The sequence below is a fragment of the Narcine bancroftii genome, chromosome 14 (genome assembly GCF_036971445.1).
Source record: "Narcine bancroftii isolate sNarBan1 chromosome 14, sNarBan1.hap1, whole genome shotgun sequence".
In the NCBI taxonomy this organism is placed as follows: domain Eukaryota; kingdom Metazoa; phylum Chordata; class Chondrichthyes; order Torpediniformes; family Narcinidae; genus Narcine; species Narcine bancroftii.
The window spans coordinates 48,709,357-48,731,614 of record NC_091482.1 but is presented as its reverse complement, the minus strand read 5'-3'; the positions used below and the strand labels follow the sequence as shown (position 1 = coordinate 48,731,614).

General features: G+C 44.8%; 1 protein-coding gene across 8 annotated transcripts in view; it reads left to right on the top strand.

Annotated features, from left to right (window-relative positions):
- lrrk1 (leucine-rich repeat kinase 1) overlaps positions 1-22,258 on the top strand; it is a 151,120-nt gene that overhangs the window by 69,487 nt on the left and 59,375 nt on the right. For 6 of the 8 annotated variants that reach the window (XM_069911447.1, XM_069911444.1, XM_069911450.1 and 3 more), the window contains 6 exons: positions 2,551-2,663; positions 7,137-7,207; positions 10,741-10,870; positions 11,568-11,680; positions 16,437-16,651; positions 20,583-20,618. In XM_069911447.1, the coding sequence (XP_069767548.1) occupies positions 2,551-2,663; positions 7,137-7,207; positions 10,741-10,870; positions 11,568-11,680; positions 16,437-16,651; positions 20,583-20,618 (678 nt within the window). The remainder of the gene's footprint in view (positions 1-2,550; positions 2,664-7,136; positions 7,208-10,740; positions 10,871-11,567; positions 11,681-16,436; positions 16,652-20,582; positions 20,619-22,258) is intronic. The other 2 variants (XM_069911448.1, XM_069911445.1) reach the window with 1 other exon arrangement.

Here is a 22,258-nt window from a genome sequence, read left to right as displayed (position 1 = left end):
GTTATGCTCCGGAACTATGAGAAATACAATAAACATGAAGGTTACGCATGATACAATATAATTGGTTACACATGCTAATATATCACGCCCCAAAAGTTAAATAAATAGGACCCAACAGTATCAGATAGATGTTTTCTCTGTGAGGAGGAATCGGGAACAACAGTACATGCAATTTGGGCATGTGAGAAAGTGGAAAAGTTTTGGGAAGATCTAAATCCGGTATTAAATAAAATCACAAAAAGCAACATACCAAAAAATCCAGAGATCTTTCTTCTAAGTAATATAGGAAGTAAAGAATTAGGCCTCAAACTGGATGAAGCACAAAAGATATTATGATAGCCTTAGCTGTAGCTAAGAAATGTATAATGTCAACCTGGAAATCAGAAGAGAGTCTGAGAATACAACAATGGTACATGGAAATGAATAAATGTATTCCATTGGAAAAAATAACATATAATTTAAAAAATAACGTCACAGTATTTGAACAAATTTGGGAACCGTACATGGAACACAACAGAGCGGGCCTACCGCGGACTTCCCCCCCCCCTAAAATGATAGAATGAGAAGAAGATGAAATGAACTGACCCAGTGTGTAAAAAGTAGATGACACAATTTTCTTGTTTATTTTCATTGTGTGATGACATTGTTTAATGGGCTTATTGTATTGTATATGTTGAACGTTTAGTGGGTAGGGAGGGGGGTGGGAAGGAGGGAGGGGGGAAAAAGGGGAGAAAATGACACTGTGTACATTCAAGAGGGAAATGTTTGTGTGTATTTTGGTTAATATTGTTCATAGTGTGAAAAATAAAAAAATTTTAAAAAAATTTAAATAAGATCCAAGCTTTCCCATGAGAAAAGCCAGAATTAGTTCTCCAGGCAAAGAGGAGAGCAAGAACTTGCAACACACCCTCTCCCCAAAATGCCCTGGATCCTGACCACTAGCTTGGAGCTTGAGAGATTATTGTTGAGGCATCAAGAAATGCAGAGCAAACAGAGCTGAGTGGAGGTGAGGGAGAGGTCCGGCCTGATCTCATCAGATGGTGCTGAAGACCCGAATATATTGTCATGAACATGTGTCACAAAATTAATTGATTTGCAGCCACATTTCAGTTCTTATATTGTATAAATTACATTTCAATATAAATAAATAGTGCCAGATAATGGGAGAAAGTGAGGTAAGATCTGAGGTTCATTGCCCATTCAGGAATCTGATGGCGGAGGGGAAGAAGCTGTCCTTGTGCCAGAGTGCTCGTCTTCAGGCTCCTAGACCTCCTTCCCAACGGTAGCAGAATGAAGAGGGAATGGCCTGGGTGGTGGGTATCCTTGAGGATAGAGGCTGCTTTCTTGAGACACCGCCTCTTGTTGATGTTCTCGATGGAATGAAGTTTGGTGCCTGTGATGTCACAGGCTGAGTTAACAACCCTCTGGAGTTTATTCTTGTCCTGAGAGTTGGCACCTCCACACCAGGCAGTGATGCCACCAGCCAGAATGCTCTCCCTTGTGCACCTGTATATGTTTCCGAGAGTCTTCAGTGATGTCCTGAATCTCCTCAGGCACCTCACAAAGTGCAGCCATTGGCGAACCTTCTTTTCCATTGCATCAACGTGGAGGCTCCAGGACAGATCCTTAGAGTTGTTGATACCAAGGAACTTGAAGTTCTTGGCTCTCTCCACTACTGAGCCCTTGATGAGGACTGGGTCATGTTCCCCTGACTTCCTCCTGAATCCCACAATCATCTCCTTGGTTTTGCTGACATTGAGCGCAAGGTTGTTGTCGTTACACCATTCAACGAGCTGATCTATCTCCCTCCTGAACACTCCTCATTGCCAGTTGTGATTCTGTTGACAACTGTGGTGTCATCCACAAACTTGTAGTTAACATTGGAATTGTGTCTGGCCGACACAGTCATGGGTGTGTAATGAGTAGAGCAGTGGGCTAAGCACGCATTCTTGGGGTGGGCCTGTGTTGATGATCAGTGAGGAGGAGACATTGTTTCCAATTTGTACTGACTGTGGTCTTCCAGTGAGAAAGTCAAGGATCCAGTTGCAGTGGGGTGGGGAGGGGGGTGGTGGGGAGGGGTGGTGGTGATGGTGCAGAGACCTAGAGTTTTTAGCTTCTTGACCACCACTGAGGGAATAATGGTATTGAAAGCTGAGCAGTAGCCTTTTCCTGTCCGGTGCATTGGAAGCTCCATATTAGAGAGTGATGTCACCAGTCAAAATTCTCTCCAAGCTGCACCTGTAGAAATGTCTTGGAGATTTGTCTGGCCTCTCATTGGCTGTGTGTAAGCATCCTGCATAGGGTAAGCACAGCCACTGGATGCCTTCCTTTGAAGGTCTTCTGTCTGAACAGGAGGTGGCGCTCCAGTCCAACACCACTATTATGCAGTATATGTTATCTAACCACCTTCAGTTCCAACTTCCCTTCAAAGCACATCTGAAATTATGCTGCTGTTTTGCTGTTTGGAATTAGTGGATGGATGGGTGTCAGCTTGTGTTGTGATCTCATTGCAAAAACCAACTCAAAACTCTTGTTTTTAACTTTCCCCAGGCCCTGAATTCTCTGAAGCTGTCAGGCAATCAATTGCTGTCACTGCCATCAGTAGACAGATGGCAGTGCCCCAGTCTCAAGTCTCTTGACCTCTCTCGAAATCATTTTGGAAAGTAAGTACTCTGCTTTAGTGCCAGGAAAATACCTCCCGTTGATGAGTACGAAGTAAAAACACGATGGTGGAGTAACTCCAGTCACCAAGCATTGCTCTTTAATTAGCAAAGATAAAGATATTTAATCAGCGATTCGGGCTTGATGAGGGGCTCAAGCCCAAAACGTCAGTTCTGTATCTTTACCTTTGCTCTATAAAGGACACGGTTTGACCTGCTGAGTTTCTCCAGCCTCATGTTTTTACTTCATCCACAGTGTCTGCAAAGTTTCGTGTTTTACCTCATGTGTTCCAAGTGATGTGTACACCTGTACAAAGTGAAGGGAGGGAAGTCAAGGGGAGACATCAGGGGTAAGTTCTTTTTACACCGAGAGTTGTGGGTGCCTCAAATGCCTTGCCAGCGATGATGTTGGAGGCTGGAATAATAGGGGGAATTAAAGGACTCTTAGACAGGCGCATGGATGAAAGGAAAATAGAAAGTTACAGGGTAAGAAGGGCTTCATTTTTTTTTGCTAGGAATATATAAGCTCAGCACAACATCAAGGGCCTGTACTGTGCTGTAGTGTTCTGTGTGTTCAATGCATGACGGGCCACAGATTCCTGGACCCAAGGTCAGTTGGGAGTATGAAGGGGATGTCACTTGCCACTGTCCGTATTGTAATGCACTGAGTCTACCTCCTGGTGGGAAAGATAGAGCTGGGGAAGGGGCTTTTTTTCAGTATTTGAAGAGGGGTTCATGCCTTTTAAAGGTTCCTTTCCCATATCTCCACTCCCATTGGATAAATGAGGCCATTATAGTGTCATAGAGAGATAAAGTATGGAAACAGACCAAAGGTTACTGAGTTCTCACCAACCGTTTACCAGGAGTGAAAGGGTTAGCATGTGAGGAATGATTTAAGAGAAAAAAATTTAAAGATTAAAAAAAAATGTAAAGAGAGCTATTGGCATATTGGCCTTCATAAATCAAAGTATCGAGTATAGGAGATGGGAAGTTATGGTAAAGTTGTATAAGACTTTGGTGAGGCCAAAGTTGGAGTATTGTGTGGAGTTTTGATCACCTAACTACAGGAAAAGTATCAATAAGATTGAAAGAATCCAGAGAAGATTTAGTAGGATGTTGCCTGGACTTCAGGAACTGAGTTACAGAGGAGGATTAAACAAATTAGGACTTTTTTTCCTGGAGTATAGAAGAATGAGGGGAGATTATGAGAGGTGTGGACAGAATAAATGTAGATAGGCTTGTTCCACTGAGGGTAGGTAAGATACAAACCATAGGTTAAGGGTGAAAGGGGAAAAGTTTAGGGGGAACTTTTCCACACAGAGAGTGTGGAATGAGCTGCCAGCTGAAGTGGTGAATGCGGGCTCAATTTTGAAATATAAGAAGAATTTGAACAGATACATGGACGGAAGGGACTTGGTGAAGATCAGTGGGATTAGATGGAAAAATAGTTCAGCACACACTAGAAGGGCTGAAGGGCCTATTTCTGTGCTGTATGGTTCTCTGAATGTCGGGTCTTGGACTGTACTTATTGGAGTACAGAATGTGTGTATTTCAGGCAAAGATTGATAGATGTTTGGCTAGTCAGGGCACCAAAGGTAACAGGGGAGAAGGCCAAGGAGTGGGGCTGAGTGGGAGGATGGAGCAGGCTCGATGGGCCAATGGGCTTCCTTCTGCTCCTACATCTTGTGATCTTGTCCCATTCTGTTCTCCCCACATTTCCATCAAATCGCCCCAGATTCTCCCAAGCAAGTAAGGGGGCCATTTAAAGAGCCCAATTAACCTGCCACGCCTTCAGGAAATCCGACGAAACCCACACATTTTCAGGGGAGAACGTGTAAACTCCATATGGACAGCTCTTGAGGCCGGGATTGAATGTGGATCTGTGTGCCTTTGACATGCTCGATCCAATGGCATTTAGCTTGTGGACCTCAGAGCTGGGTAACTAATGTCCTGGGCAGAAACTCGGAGATAATTTAGGGAGATTCCAGTCAATGCGCAGGGTTGCAATTTAGCTTTAATTATTTTGGATAATGTGCTAACGGCTCTGGTCCAGAAACCCTGTATTTTGGGGCCTTGATGAAATGCGTGACTTGGGAAGGTGCCAAGTGGAGCTATTGCTCCGATTACACTGAGAGGATAAATGGCTGCTAGTTTGGATTTAGAGAAGTGGACTGGGTGCAGCACCTTAAACTGAATGAGTCCCAACCGAGTGGAGGGGGTGGTAGAGTGAATTCTATCAATTGCCTCTTCCGACAGTTTCTCCTCAATCCCCATTTCCAATTCTTGCTCCCAGCCTGTCTTTATTTTGGAAGGTGATTGCCTTTTGATTGACAAAATAGAGTGATAAATTTTTTGAAACTATGCCTCTCACTCCTGGATTAGCTGCTCTTCTACAAAATTCTCTACTCAAAGACGTGATAGCGTTCACATTCTTATTAGCTAAGCGTCCGATCTTTTATTGCTCTGGAAGTCTGATAGGTGCCCTTCTATTGCACAATCAATAAAGGACATCGGTTTCTTTATTAGACTAGAGAAAATCAAACACATGTTAAGAGGGTCCTCTGGGAATTTTTTTTCATTAAATGGGAACCCTTTATGCATTATTTCTCTGAATTATGAGAGTTTACGGAGTAAATGTCCATGAGATGGTTGCACAAGTACAATTGGTAATATACTGTAGATACTGTTAGCAAAGGTGCTAAGATGGTCAGGGAGTGTATCTGAGGGTGAATGTGAATATATGTGTTGGTTTCTCGATCTTTTTTAGAAAAAGGGGGCACAAAGTACGTCTGTACGATGTGAACGAAGTTGTTTCTGATGCTTAACAAAATTAATTTTAGAATTGGAGTACATCACTGTTGATGGAACTGTCAGGAGTGGAGGCAAGAGACCTGAACCTGCCCCCACCCCCCCCCCACACTGAAATCTCCGAAAGAATTAAAGCCAAAATCCTCAGCGTGTTGTCCCCTGAGACTAACTACCCTTACTCGCTCCCATGAGGAATACCTGGTCAAAAGATCGGTGTCAAGTATGCAATTGAACAAAAAAGTGCAGGTGCTGGAGTCGAGTGCAATTATTGCCGCCGTACGGGACAATCTCAGCGGGTCGCCCAGCATCCATTGGAGGTGACCCAAAGTTTCGGGCCTGCACCCTTGAGGTGCCAATTGCTCAGTCCCGAAGCCTTGGTGAAAACACAAAGGTCTGTAGACACCATGATCAAAGTAAAAACTCAATGCTGGCTAAACTCAGTAGGACAAGCAGTGAACTTTATACAGCAAAGATCAAGATACATAGTCAACATTTTGGGCTTGATCCCATCATCAAGAAAAATATAGACGGGTGTCCAAAATGTTGGTTATGCATGTTTATATTTGCTCCTGCCTACATTTTGCTTGTAGTCTGAATTGTACCCAAATCCTTGGTTTCCCTTTACTTGCTATGGATGCGGCTTGACATGTTAGGTTTCTCCAGCACATTTAGTGCTTGTTTTAACTCAGTTTTATCTCTGGAGTAGGGCAGTAGAGGAACCTTGGTGCCAAGGCTGACCAGTAATTCACCAGAGCCATGTGCCCGCACAGAGAATATTGCAGGGATCATGGAGGTGGACATGGAGTCTCCAGATGCTCCGGGACTGGAACAGTGCTTGGAGCGCTGGAGGAACTCAGCACGACATGTAGCATCCGAGGGGAGCAACAGGCAGTCGATGTTTCAGCCCTCGGCGCTTCAGTGGGAATTCTTGAGGAAGGCCTCAGGCCCAAAACATTGACTGCCTGTCCAGCACTTTGGGAGGTACTGCAGGCCTCCCCTGAGTTTGCCCGTTACGGGACAAGGCCAATTGTTAGCAACAGGTGGTGCCAAACTGCTCCTCAAGCTAAGCAGAACCTTGTTCCCAGGAAGCGCTCTGCTTCAGAATCCAATTGCACCAAGATTCCCCAGCGTTCTGCCAATACCGACCACACTAGAAATGGACCAATGCTCCCCCTCACTGGAACACAGAATACCCAAGCTACTGATATGGAGAAGGAGGAAAGGATTTTTTTTTTTAAACTCTGCTTGATTGTTTTAATCATTTCCATGTGTCATCATGGCAACTTTAATGGTTTTCGAATGCTTCAATAGTAGAGAGAGAAAGACTATTAAAACTACCTGCTGGGAGTTGGGTCTCTGTAAACACTCTCCCTCTTTCCCAGCCCCACCCCTTCAAGGTCTAGGGGTGGGGCCACAGACACTCTATGGCCAAAACCTGTTCACCAGTGTCCAGGGGTGGAGTGGCAGCTGGGGAAAAGGGCGGTTTGTGGTAGACAAGAGCAGAGAGGCTGTATGCCAGGGTTAACAGGGGAGGTGGGCAGGCAAGGATGGGTGCTTCGGGTAAATGTGGACACCAGGCCGAACTTGGGCCCGTGGGCTAACAGGGCTCCCGTGGCTCGAGCTGTGACAGCCATGACTGGAACTTGCCTGTTTGTTTCCCATCTCCAGGGTAGACGAACCAGCCCGGATGAGAAAAGTCAACTTTTTTACGGTGCGGCTGAAGAGATGTTCAGAGATGGGTAAGGGATCCAATCTGATGATTGATTAAGGTTAGGAGACATTTTCTTTGAAGCCCCCATTTGGTTGCAGCAAGTAAGTATGTTGGCATTGTACTTGTGTGTCTGACAGTAAACTCTTGATCAGATTATCAGGCCGCGGTGATTCTGATCGCTGAGCGGGGGTTCTGGCAACTCTGGCTGCTCCTGTCTGTTGTTTCTTCCTGTGCTTGTGCGACATGAAAGTCTGCAGATGCTCTGATGGTAGTAAAAACGCACAGAAACGGAGGAGAAACTCAGCAGCCTCTTATCAGATCCAATAAAAAACCTTTTGTTGGTCTGCCTGCCAGTCTTCAAGCTGACTCATTCCTGTTCTTCGCTTATACTTAAGGAAGGGCTCAGGCCCGAAACATCGGTAATGTATCTTCACCTCCTCCGGACACTGCAAGACCGACTGACTTCTTCCAGCATTTCTATGTGTTTTTACTTCTGTGTTTGTACCCAGCAAATGAATAACTGGCCCCCACGTGGCCAACAGCAGTCTGGAAAATCCTCTCTGATCCACCTACCTGAGGAGTCTCCCTTCTTTCCCAAGACGTTTGTTTTTTTTCTTCCTTTAAGCAAGGATTTGAACAAATGCATCATGCCATCCATCACTCCCTACCCATGACTTTCATTGTCAGGCAGAGCTCACACTCCTGGGATGACCGTGGTCAGACTGAAATGCTGAAACCTTCCGTTGTCTGGAGGTTAGCACGGCACACAGGGTTGTTAATCTGCCAGGGATCTCGGCTTACAGAGCTATAGTGAAAACCCCAAACATGTGTATGTTAACAGCAGTAACAAATTTGCCCATCATGTGCTGTTTGTCTGCATTGTTTTATTTTAATTGGACTGACTTAGTCTGATCACGGAGGCAGATAATGCTTTGGGAAAAGCCTTCCTTCACGTTTATTATCATCTGACTGTACATATACCACCAGTGAGTCACTCAGCACAGAAACAGGCCCATCGGCCCATCATCTCTATGCTGACCTTTGTTCATATCTAGGCCGTTTGCTCACATTCGCTCCATTGCCTTTTGTGCCTTGGCAACCGATCCCATTGCTTGTCTGGACTTTGCCTCAGTATTGCCAGGAGAACATCTCAATATTAGAATATGAAATGAAATACTCATAAAGATTTTTCACTTTTATCAAAAGTTGTATAAGTCAATGACTCATCTGTATTGCATCATATTAAAGCTATATAATTAATTAATATCTAAGCAATACATGCATGTAATCTTTCTCCCTATCAAATTAATAAAAATATTTTTAAAAGAAAGAGGTTTATCAAAAGATTGAGCAGGATGTCTATCAGTTACAGATATGGGCAGAGAAATGGCAGATGCAGTTTAATCTGAACAAGTGTGAGGTTTTGGAGACCAAATGTAAGGGGAAAGTAGAAAGTTATAAGTGCCTCAATAACATTAATGTACAGAGGGATGTGGGGTGGCGGGGTCCCAAGTCCATAGTTCCCTGAAAGTGGCCACAAAGAATTCTCGCCATCAATAATGATGGGATTCCCAGAGAACGGAAGTCATGCTGCTGCTGTGTAAAAGTGTAGTTAGGTGGCACCTGTGTGCGATTCTGGTACCCCTGTTGCAGTAATGGACGTGCAGGCTTTGGAAATGGTACAGAAGAGGTTTAGCAAGATGCTGCCTGGATGAGAGGGGATGAGCTATAGGGAGAGGTCAATAAAATTTGGGTTGTGTTCTGTGGAGCATTGGAGCCTGATCGAAGCTTATAAAATTATAAGAGGCGTTGATGAGTGAGAATCTTTTTTATTCCCAGGGCAAAAATCCCACACACGGGAAGACCTACAGAAAAAAATGGGGGAGGATGGAACTTAATTCACCAAGTGGCACTTGGTCAAATTGTAGACTTTGAGATTGGTAGTTCTTCATTAGTCCAACTGAAGGAAAAGAGCCAAAGGTGAACAAAGGGAATGAAATCGCAGATTGACCATGATCCCCGCCAATGTTGGACAAGGCTTAAAAGATATAGTGTTGTTTCTACTTTTTCTTAACAGTAAACCCGTCAGAATATCTCAGCTTGGCTGAGACAGGGTAGCATGGTGAACATAATGCTATTATAGCGCCAACAACCTGGCTTCCAATCTTGCGCTATCTGCGTGGGTTTCCTCCGGGTGCTCTAATTTCCTCCTGTGTTCCCAATGGTTAGTAGGTTAACGGGTCGCATGGGTGCAGTTGGACGACGTGGGCCAGAAGGGCCTGCTATCTCATTTTTAAAAAAATGTACCCACTCCACTGGAAAGAGTGGATATCATGGTGAGCCTCCTCTCCAAGGTTATTTGATACACACTCATATATTTAAAACAAAGCATGTGCTTGACCTGGAGCAGGAACATACAGGAAAATCAACACTCGTGAAATGTGAAAGATTTATCCTGAAGGAATAGTTCTAGCGTTTGCTTCCCTTTAAAACAGTGGTTCTCAACCTTTTTCTTTCCACTCACATCCCACTTTGGCCAGGGGTGGCCAAACTTGCTTAATGTAAGAGCCACAAACGATAAAGCTCAGATGTTTGAGAACCGCAGGACATGAACAAAATTCACACATACGTTTTTATTGTTACGTACACATTTTGTTACAAAAATTTTAAATAAATTTTAAGAAATGCATATTAAATGCAATAATATTTATTCATTCATGCAGTTTTTAAACTGTTAATTTGTATTAGTTTCAGTTATCACAAAGACACAAATATGTAAAAAAAAAGTAAACCAAAAAATTAGAGATATTTTAATCAGATTTCCACATTACAAAATTAGTCTTACTAGTTGGGCGGGCGAGAGAACGGCAGCGCGAGTTGGGCGGGCGAGAGACAGGTAGCGCGAGTCGGGCGGGTGAGGGGGGGGTCGAAATTTACAGAATATTTAAATTTTCCACAAGCCACATAGACCGCGGTTTGGCCCTGCCCAATGCCATCGGTTCTCTGCGATTAGTAAGAGTTTGTTTAAGGTGGGATGTGAGTGGGAAGAGAAGGTTGAGAATCACTGCTCTCAACCCAAATGTTTCTGAAATATTTTGCGTGAGAAAAATTGTCATTGGCCCATTTCCTTTGGAGTTCTGAAACCGTGCACATAACGAGCCAATTAGGTACGATTAAAACAGTGGTTTTCAAACTTTTTCTTTCCACCCACATCCCACCTTAAGCAATCCCTTTCTAATCACAGATCACCGATGGTGTAGGGAACACTTAAACTGTTCCTTGCTGCTTCAGGATAAATCTTGCACATTTCATGAGCGTTAATTTTCTTGGTGTGGAGAAAGGGAAGGATGACCAGAGGAGGCATACAATCTTGGTCCAGATGCGATCCTGCTGTTATCCTGGAGATCAGAGCCAGACATCATCAGTGCAGTCAGTATTTGCATGGTTGTGCCAAGTAAACAGAAAAGCATGATTCTGTGACAAAAATGCAACCTGCCAAAAGAAAAATTAAACGTTATTAAACACTAATCAAGGAAAATGCATTAATCTCTTTATTTTCAGTTTCAGCGATTGAATTCCCACAAATCCTTGGTGATTGTTTAGAAATCCTGCATCTGGATAGCAACTTTCTGGATTCAGTCCCTCAGTCAGTGTGTTCACTTCATTCTCTCACTGAATTGTACCTTTCCAAGTAAGTTGGCTGTTGTTTATTATGGACACAAAATAATGGATTAAAGAGTCTCTTGTGTTGAGAAAGCAGCATAGATTTTTTTTCCAAGTAAAGATGTGTTTTTTTTCTCTCTCCCTGTAAGTAGTCTTGTCCAACTCTGAATGTCTGTCAGATTCCCCTAATAGAATTAATCTGATGGAACGGAAAGATCCACTGTTTGGATCAACGTCCAGTTTGAAGAGCATTTTAATGTATCAGAAAGCCTCATTGTGCTTCAGAAAGTACCGAAGATTGAAAATGAATTGGGTGTAATTGGGCAGCACGAGCTCATGGGCCCAAAGGGCCTGTTACCGTGCTGTTTGTGCAAGGGTGGCCAACCTTTTGATTTTTAATGTCAACATATAGCAGCGTAGCAGGCCATTTTGGGCCACGAGTACGCACTGGTGGTGTGGGTTAATTGGGCAGCACGGACTCGTGGGCTGTTACCCTGCTGTATGTCTAAATTAAGAGCTTGCTCCCCCCCCCCCCCTTCCCCAGGTCTAAAATCTCAAGAAAAAGAATATAACCCAAGTTCAACTCAAAAGGTTTCACCAAATTCGGTAATTTTCTCATGGAGTGGAGCAGATTTGATCCAGAGAACATTGTTTCGTCGGGTTGTACTAATGGAAATGAACTTGACTTGATCTCTATCTATGTTGGCTTTGCTCTGTTTCTTCAGTAACCCAGGTATTCGAGAACTTCCTGCTGAGCTAGGCCAGCTCGCTAACTTATGGCAGCTGGACATCGAACAGTTAAACATCACGAATGTACCGGTGGAGATCAGAAATGAAGGTAAGTTGAGCTTACTTGTTCATTTTTATGTTCTACGATTGATTTAATTTCTGGCTGAGTCAGAGAGAGAGAGAGAGAAGCCAAGTTCAGGGTGTGGGCCATGCAGGGGCAAAACTAACCAGAGGAACAGGACGTCATTGCTTAGAGCTTCAAGCCACTCTGCCATTCAATGAGATCATGGTTGTTCTGTGACCTAATTTGGTTTGCCCAACTTCTTCCATATCCCTTAGAAACTTGGGCAAGAAAAAACCTATCAATCCTGTAAATAATTGTCCTGCCAACAGTTGCTTTTTTTTTGTGAAATTGCCAAACTTTGACAGAAGTTTGTGTTTTGTAATCATCTATGTTGACCTGCATCTTGAGAGACTTTGCTTCGGAGTCAATGAGCTTCAGTCAGAGATTTGGATACTCTGATGCATTGATGGGGTTGGTTAATTTGACCCAGGTGTCCATCACACACATCAGCTTAAGTACTTTATGTTGGGTATGCAGGATGAGTAGGGGGATGTGGGAAGGTGCACACGGGGGTCTAGAAATTGATGGAACCCCAGCTTGGCCAAAGATTTTGTTAGCCTGGACGACAGACTTACAAGGTGCATGGGCAAACTTTGACCTCAACACCATGTTGTAGAGAGCCACTCAAGTTAAGTAAGTACAAACAAACGTGCTGGTAATGGGAGAATATGGGTGCCCAAGGTGGTGGCACCTGAGCTGGGGAGCTGACCACAAGGGGTTGCAGGCTCTGGGGAAGCAGCGGATCAGCTCAGGGTACCAGCAATAGGGAGAGTACTCCCTCGCCCCCACACCCCCCTCCACACACACACACACACACACACACACACACACACACACACACACACACACACACACACACACACACACACACACACACACACACACACACACACACACACACACACACTCTCTCTGAGAAGGAGAAGCATAGGAGACGGCCCAAAAGGATGGTGATCACAGCAGCGGACTAGCGAGGGGCTCAGCAGTTGAAGGACCCACACCGGGCTGCGGTCTCATGGGAGCCAGTTATCGGAACCGGGATTCGAGAGGGCCGAGGGCAAGAATGGCTCCCGAAGGGCCTCGGGCGCTGCCAGCTTCCTGATGATATCAGAGGTTCGGATCTGGAGCTCGGGCTGCCGATGGTTTGGACTGGAGTCTGTGCGGCTACAGGAAAACTGAAGGCGAATCCCCGGACATGCAGTGTTTCTCTAGGGACCATCTTTTTCTTCTCTTTCTCCTATTGATAGGGACGCCGGGCAATGCTCAAGGTGACTCTTTGTTTGCCTTCACAAGTAGAAAATTTTGTGTAGATTACATTTTTTTAATTATTAAAAGGCAATGAAAGGAATCTTGAATATCGATAGGGGGACAGACCTTATTCTCTACAGTGATGAACATGAGGCGCAAGGATTGAGGTACCTCTCTGGAGCCAAAGTTAAGGACATTCCAGGCTCTCAAACATCCCCTTGTTACATTAATCATGGGCTCCTCTGACACCACAAAAGGACTCTCTGCACGACTGTAGCACCACTAGTCTTCCTTGCACTATAGTAACTGTGAATATTTATTATTCATCAATCATTTATATTTATTATCTCTTTTCAATTTAATTTAATGCATTCCATTATAGTTTTTTTAAGGTGTTTGGCTGCTGCATGAATTTTAATGTAAATGTACATTGTATGATGTATATGACACTAAACTCATCATGAGTATCATTATTAAGACCTAGTTGTCAGGGTCCAATTAGGAACCACTGATATTGGTTGGACAAGAGTTTTGCTAAAAGGAGCAGCAAGATTTCAAATTAAAATCCAGAATCAAGTCAAGTTTATGGTCATCTGATGCACAAGTACAACCTGACGAAACAGTGTTCTCTGGTCGTCGGTGCAAAACACGCAGACAAACAACCAGACATAACTCCCATACAGACAAATAATGCCTATGCAGAACAGGTATTAATTTTTCCCAATAAATAAGTTTTGTGAATATGAGAGTCCCAGAGGGTCAGTGTGCACGGTTCCTTTGGTCATTCAGCATTCTCACTGCCTGTGGGACGAAGCTGTTCCTCAGCCTGGTGGTGCTGGCTCTGATCCTCCCGTATCTCTTCGCCCGACGGACTGAGAGGAGCCGCGTGCAGGGTGGAAGGGGTCCTCGATAATTTTGCATGCCCTCTTCAGACAACAATCCTGGTATTTCAAGTCGTTGGTGAGGAGAGAGACTCCAGCGATCCTCTCGGTGAATCAGAAAGGCATCAGAGGTTCCTTTTACGGTTACATAATAAGCCATTCAAAATGTAATATGCATAATATACTTTCACTTCTGCCTGCAAAGAGTTGCCATTAGTATTGCGTGCTGCCCCTTACAGTACAAGAGAAAGAGAAGCAAAAGAAAGCCCCTTCAGAGACACCGAATGCCCATGGGGATTGGCCTCCAGCGCTCCCACAGCCTCTGCAGCCATACTGAATCCTGTTCAATTCATCGGCAACCCGAGCTCCAGATCCAAACTTCCGATACGATCCAGAAACCTTTGGCGCCCGAGGCTCTTTGGGTACTCTTCCTGCCCTCAGCGCCCTCTTGAATCCCAGATTAGGTTTTTTTTTGGGGATGGAGATCAGAGGTTTGAATGCAGAGATTAGTGTGGAGGAAGTGAGTTGCAATTCCGAGGGAAACATTGGCAGAACTGGGGAAAGAATTAGCTGTTCTAAAAGGAAGAGAGTGAAAACAGAAATTAAAAGAGGAAAGTCAAACAGCAGGGCACAGTGGAAAAAGACGCTGTGTGAGTAAGAGAGAGACAGCAAAAATTTGGAAAATGCCACAAAGAAAAATTGAGAGTTCTTTATGCATATTTGTAATACAAGGTAGGTGAAGGGTAAGACTAGAAATAAATGGATATGATGCAATAATAATCAGAGAGATATGGTTATAAAGTGACCAGGCTCAGATTTTTCTAGCACAGAAATGGGCCCTTCAGCCTATCTTATCCAATACTGACCACGTTGTCGACCAAAGATAGTCCCATTTGCCTGCGTTTGGCTCACATTCCCTCAACCTGAAAAGGAAGGACGTGGAAGCATTTCGCACAGCAGCAGCTAATAAATGGGATTGGTGTAGATAGCAACTCAGCATGAACACAGTGGGCTGAAGGGCCTCTCTCTCTGTGCTTTGTGACTCTTTGTGAAAGTTAATGTTGGTCTGGGATAGAATGCAATATATTGGGGGGAGTGGGGTGAAGAAATGGAACAAATATTGAAATAACACTCAGAAAATCTCTCCCGAATCGTGGACGTGCCGGTGAAGAGTAAGTGAGGAGCTGATGACATTTGCAATAAACTCATATCAGAGCAATTAATAGGATTGAAAGGTGATAAATCACTTAAGGCATTATAATCTACATCAAGTTAGAAGGAAATGGATGAGACATCGATCCACCTCTGAAAGGTGAAAGAATGTGGTCTTTAAGGGGAAATTAAGCTGCTTCGTCTATTCAACTGATGTTTTATATTCTGGCCCGTAGGACCTGCTATTGTCGTGTAAAAATGTGACATATGTGATACACTTTCACGTTTGTCTGGCGTAAGGTAAATAAAGCTCGTGTCGCAGAAAGTCAGAGGGGAAAAGAAAGAGAGGAAGGGCAGGCAAAATAGTCATTCCAGGTACAAGCATGAATAAGGTGGGAATGATCTAAACTTGGAGAATTGAAGATCGAGTCCACAAAGCTACATGTTGAAAATGAATTATTTATTGTCAAGATACAGTGAATTTTTTTTCTATTGCGTGCTATCCATTCAAGTTAACCCACACTTAAGCACATATTTAGATCAAATCAGCTCTTAACTCTCTAAATCAAATGTTAATTGGAATCTTTTGAAGTTTCAGGGAAGAGCAAAAGTCTCATTTAACAATTAATGTTATATGCTCAATGATAGGCTAGAGTTACAGAATGCCCTGGTTACAGCAGGATGGCAGTAATATGCATCATTCTGCACAACATAGTTTGGGATAAATATTCTAGGCCAGTGGTTCTCAACCTTTATCTTTCCACTCACCGTACCACTTTAAGTAATTCCTATGCCATCAGTGCTCTGGGATTGCTTAAGGTGGGATGTGAATGGGAAGGGAAGATTGAGAATCACTGCCCTGGAGCCAATTGTGACTGAAATATTTTGCTGGAGAAAAATTGTCATGGCCCCTTTCCTTTGGGGTTATGAAACCGTGCACATAACGAGTCAATTAGGGACGATTCAAACAGTGGTTTTCAACCTTTTTCTTTCCAACCACATGCCACCTTAAGCAATCCATAGGGAATACTTAGAGTGGTATGTGAGTGGAAAGAAAAAGGTTGAGAACCACTGTTCTAGACAAAATCTTTTTTTTTTAACCCGATACATGGATAAGAAAGGTTTATTATGACTGGGGTTTATACAACTCCCGTTATAGCATGAAAGGTGATGTGATGATTTCTGGACTTGATCAGGAGACAGAAACTATTTTTTGAGCCATTCGAGTATGACGAATCAAGGGCATCATCTCAAAAGTGAATTTAGAAGCATTTTGAAAGTGGATGAAGTGGAACCCTTTTCCCCAAATTGATCACGAGTCTGTTGTTAATTTTTAAAATGGATTGATAAGCTTTGAGTGATATTGGTAAAGGATGGAGACCACAGATCGTACTGAATGGCAAATAGAAGCCCACTCCTTTCATGGCCTGTTGTGCTGACCATCATCGTGGCCTCCGCAGGTCCCACCTCAGTGCTGGCCTTCCTCAGAGCTCAGCTGCGCAAAGCTGAGCCTTGCAAGCTGATGAAGATGATTGTCATCGGTCCTCCTCGTCAGGGAAAGTCCACCCTGGTGGAGACTCTTCAGACCGGGAAACCTCCAAATCCCATGCACAAAGAGAGCAGCATCCAAACCAGCAACTGGGAGCTTCTGCGACCTGTTCCAGTCAAGACTAAGGTACCTGCGATGCTGCATGACTTCCGGCAGTTAATGTTATGTCACATTCCCAGGGCGGGAATAGCAAACACCGGGGCATATCTGTTCAAAGTGAAGGGAGGGAAGTTGAGGGGAGACGTCAGGGGGAGGTTTTTATTTTACACAGAGAGTTGTGGCCGCCTCAAATGCCTTTTTGGGGATGGGGGTGGAGGCTGGAACATTATAGGGGCATATGGATGAAAGGAAAATAGAGGGTTATAAGGTAAGGAGGGTTTAGATTTTTTTTGGGTCATCATATATAGCGAACACAACATCGAGGGCAGAAGGGCCTGTACTGACCATGTTCTATAAGTGAAACTGTATTCTTAAAATTCACTTTATGGTTCCTTACCTGTTCCTCCAGGAACAGTCTAAATAGGGTGAGGATTCCTACCCCACACTCTTTCTGGCAGAGAATTCTGAGCCCATTGGGTAATTTTCCTCCTTTCCTCTGTGCCCCCTGGTTACTGTCCCCTCTGCCAAGGGAAACACTCTGTTCAGGTTCCAAATCATTTTGAAGAATTAAATTCCCCCCTCAACCTGCTCTGTTCCACCAAGTGAAACCAGACTCTTTCGGCTTTGTAGCAATAATCATTCCGGCATCCTCCGCTTCCCTGTCTCTTGTGATATCACATCCTTCCTCCAAAGTGGTGACCAGAAGGCTTCATGTTGTTAGCGATGTGTTTTCTTTAGTTCGAGCAGGAGTTCCTCCCTTCTCTTTTGCTCCCTGCCTCACCAACAAAAGGGTGTGTCCAGTTGGCCACCTTATAAACCTCTCAGCTATCTTCAACGATCTATTTCGTCCTCCACATCTCCATCTTTGAGAGGTTGTTTTGCCCTATTTGCTTTTCCCCAATTTATTTCCACAGTTTCCTAGACTAACATAGAACAGTGTAGCACAGAAACAAGCCTTTTTCAAGTTCATTCTCATCCGATCGTACAAGTACAACCTGATGAAACACCATTCTCCAGTCCCCGGTGCAAAACACGCAGACACACACCTAGACATTACACACACACACACACACACACACACACACACACACAATACTGATGCAGGACAAGTATTTTATCTATACACAACTAAATACATATCGCTTTGTGCATATGAGAGTCTCGGAGGGTGAGTGTAAGCAGTTCCTTTGGTTGTTCAGCATTCTCCTTGCCTGTGGGAAGAAGCTGTTCCTCAGCCTGGTGGTGCTGGCTCTGATCCTCCTGTATCTCTTCCCCCCTCGAGAGCAGCTGAAAGATGGGGTGGAAGGGGTCCTCAATGATTTTGGCCCATGTCTCTGTGCCGACTACTGCTGTATCTCCCTCCACCGTACCCCTGGCAGCCGATACCAGGCATCCACCACTCTCTGTATAAAATATGTGCCCCTCGCTTCTCCCCTAAATTTCCTTTCTTTCGCTTTAAATGCTTGTCAATTAATGTGCACCACTTTTATCCTGGGGTCTACCCTATCAAAATCTCATGATTTTGTAAACCTCCATCAGGTCTCCCTGATGGGCATTCATGCCTCGAGTAAAATTGAGGCCTCTGCGCTCCAGAGAAAACAACCCAATTTTGCCTAATCTCTCCCCATAACAAATACTGTAAAATCCCGTTATCCAGAATTCAAGCAACCGGCAAAAAAAAATCAGGGAAAATAAATAGGTTAAAAAAAATACAAAAGTTTAAAATTGGCACCACTTAACAGTTATTTTGCCAATCACACAGCATGAGATCTCAAGCAACCAGCAAGTTCACTTACCCAGCATCTACCAATCCCCATAGGTGCCAAATTCCAGGGGTTTTACTGCACCTTCTATTCCAGGCATCTCATCAGTACCCTTTCCAAAGCCACGGCATCCTTCCTGCACCAAGGTGAACAGAATTGCACACAGTATTCCAATTGTGGCCCAACCAACATTTTATAAAAGCTGCAACATGACCTCTTTAATACTCAAGTGGATCAACTCCCATTGGACACGTGACCAGCCTCAGTAATCTATTGATAACTTCCAGCAAGCAATTGCCTTCTTCATTTTCAACCACACCCCTAATTTTGATAATAGAAGCAAACTTAATAGCCTCCATGCTTAAATCCAAATGGATGGTTACCAAGGAGAGAGCACAGAGTCCTGTGGGAAAACGGTGCACTTCAGTCACCAAGCTCTACAATCTGGCGTATCCAAATGAGAGCTGCTGTGGAGAGCACGTGGTTCTGTGGAAGTTTTGCAGTAGAGAGCGGTGCTGTATTGGCCGCAGTGGAACATCGCACAGTGAAATATAAGAAATAGGAGCAGGAGTCGGCCATCCGGCCCGTCGAGCTTGCCCTGCCATTTTAAATTTAGACGTACTGCCCAGTAACCCAGCCCAATTACACCCAATTAACCTACAAACCCCGTACATTTTTTGGGAGGGTGTGAGGAAACCCACGAAGACGCGGGGAGAGCATACAGACAGCGTCGAATCTCGGTCCCAATCGCTGGTGCTATAACAGCACTGTGCTAACCGTATCACCCATGGCTCAATGGTAAACCTCCTCAAACCATATCAATACTAGTGCAACCTCCAACCTTCCTCTTCAGTGTTATGAGAAAAAACAATTCCTATTTGCAAGTGAAGTAACCAGATTTTAATTCTGTTTCCCCTGAAACCTCAGTACAAAAACAGACAACAACCATGCTACATTATTTTCTCTTACGCACCACCACCCCCCACCCCCGCCTGCCACAGCCTCATCCATAGGCTTTGCAGGCAACATCATCCCTAGACCACTTGAGCCCATCTCACCGTTTGCTGTTCATCACCAAGCTCTTCAATCTGGCGTATCCCGATGAGAGCTGCTGTGGAGAATGCGTGGTTCTGTAGAAGGTTTGCAGTGGTGCTGTATTGGCCACAGTGGAGCGTTACTCAATGAAATATAAGAAAATAGGAGCAGGAGTCGGCCATCCGGTCCATCGAGCTTGCCCTGCCATTCAATGAGATCATCTAACAAAAGGCTCATCTCTACTTCATTCCCCTACTATGTAAAAATCTATCGAATCTTGTCTTAAATGTATTTACAGAGGTCACCTCCACTGCAAAGGGCAGAGAATTCCATAGATTCACCACCCTCTGGGAAAAGCAGCTCCTCCTCATCTCCGTCCTAAATCTACAACCCTGAATCTCAAGGCTACGTCTGCTAGTTCTGGTCTCCCCCACCAATGGGAACAACTTGCCTACCTCTATCTTATCTAGGCCTTTCATAATGTTTCTATAAGATCCCCTCTCATTCTTCTAGTAATAATAGAGGATGCTCCCAGACAACCCGATCTCTCCTCATAGGCTAACCCCTTCATCTCTTGAATCAACCTGGTGGCCCGCCTCCAAAGCCAGTACGTCCTTCCTCAAGCGTCCTCCGGACGCAGCCTCAGCAGTGTCTTGTACAGTTGCGGCATTGACCTCCCTGCACCTAAATTCAAGCCCTCTAGCGACGGAGGCCAACATTCCGTTTGCCTTCTCGATAGCCTGCAAACCAACCCTTCTGTGATTCACGCACGAGCTCTCCCAAGTCCTCCTGTGCTGCAATCGCTTGCCATTTAAATAATAATCTGATCTTCCATTTTTCCTTCCAAAGACCCTTGGCCACTAATTTATCTCTATCTCTCTGCAAACCTAATGCACCCTTCTCTGAATCCCTGAACTGCTCTCAGTCTTTATGGGACCCTCACTGCTGCTTCTCGTTCCCCTGAAGGACACCGTGCCCCCCACATGTTTTACGATGGGAGGCAACTCTTCTCCGATGCTAACTTTGCCAGATGGGTCATCTGCTTGTTATTAAGTTGCTTTTTTAAAGAAACTAGTTGCCTATAATTAAGTTAATGTGCTTGGTGCTTCACAAAAGTGACTACATTTCAAAAGCACTTCACTTTCTGTTAATTGTTTCAGGGATGCCCAGAGGTTAATAGAAGGAAAGCAATTAAGGCAAGTCATAACTAAAATAAAATATTTAATTTTCCCTCTGGTTCTTTGCAATCACCTCAACCTTGTCCTGCCGTCACAGAGAAAGGTTTCTGCCCACAAGCTTCACTGTTTTAAAGTAAAAACTTAAACACTGGAGAAACTCAGCAGGTCAAACAGTGCACTTTATGTAGCAAAGGTAAAGATACAGAACCAGCGTTTTGGGCCTGGGCCCTTCATCGGGGTATGGAAAAATTTCGGCAGGTGCCCGAACGAAATAGTGGGGAGGGGCAGGGAGAGGAGCACAGTCCCAAAGTAGATCAGAGAGAGAGGGCACACCAGCAAGCAGGGGGAGGAGGGATGGCTCTGTGAATAGAGAGGGAAGGGGGTGGAGAGTTGGAGGAAAGAATCCAGAGGGATGGGGAAGGGAGGGAGAACAGGGAGTAGGTTAGCAGAAACTGGAGAGGTCGATGTTCATGCCATCCGGTTGGAGAATGCTGGTGGGATGTCCATGAGGCCATGGGGGTGCGGGATTGAAGTGGTGGGCCACTGGGCGGTCCCTGTCACTGGTGCGGACAGAGCGGAGGTGCTCACCGAAGTGACGTCCCAGTCTGCGTCCAGTATCTCCGATGAAGAGAAGGCCACGGTGGCCAACCGCTTCAATCCCGATAGAACGCTGAGTTGCAGTAGAATCTCTCTGGAGCGCAATCTGATCCAGATCAGTCCTCGCTGCTGGAGACGTGCAAGACTGCAGGTGCTGAATTCTGGACCAAAAAATAATCGTTGGAGTGGATCAGGCAGCGCCTGTGGAGGGAGATGGACCGTCAGTGCTTCAGCTCTCAAGACCCTTCATCAAGACTGAGTGTGGAGAGGGGTGATCGCAAATATAACGAGAGGGGGAGGGCGTGAGTCATGGGGTTATCGGCGATTGGTGGATCCGAGTTCGGGTGGAGGATCATGGACAGAGGAAGCCAAAAAGGGGAGGGGTTAAGTAGAGGGATTGAGACGGAACAAAAAAGGAGAAAAAATAGTAATAAAAAGAAAATAGAAAAGAAAAAGGGGTGGGGGTAGAGCAATGGCGGAGACAGCTGATTCATCGCCGCCTAGAGATCATACAGACATTTCCTCTTCAACTTAGTTAAATTTAGACATACAATACAGTAGCAGGCCTTCCGGGCTAAGCTGCCCAATGAACCTACAGTTCCCCCCCCCCCCCCCCCCCCCCTGCATTTTGATGGGTGGGCGGAAACCGAAGCAGCCAGAGGAAATCTATGGGTAGAACGTCCTCTTTACAATCAGTGCGGGATTCGGACCCAGGTTGCTAACTGTTGTACTGAGAATGGTTCCAGGCTTGTTAGAAGGGCAGCCTCTGTATGGCCTTCAGGTGATGGCGAGTGGCAGAGAGCCACAGGTCCCATCAGAACCACTCATGGTCTAATACGAATTGGACCCGTGTGGTCATCTGCTTCATCTTCCCATGAGACCACGTCGTTCGTGGGAACCTTTGTAAACATGTAGTGCACTGATTTTTTTTTTAGCTGGGTTAAACTTTGACACAGAGTTCGAAACAACCATTTTTGAATGTGCAGTATCAGGGCAAACGGAGAATAATTTCCAACTTGCAATTAAACTAAAGTCTTCAAAGCCTTTTGTTCTTCCAGACC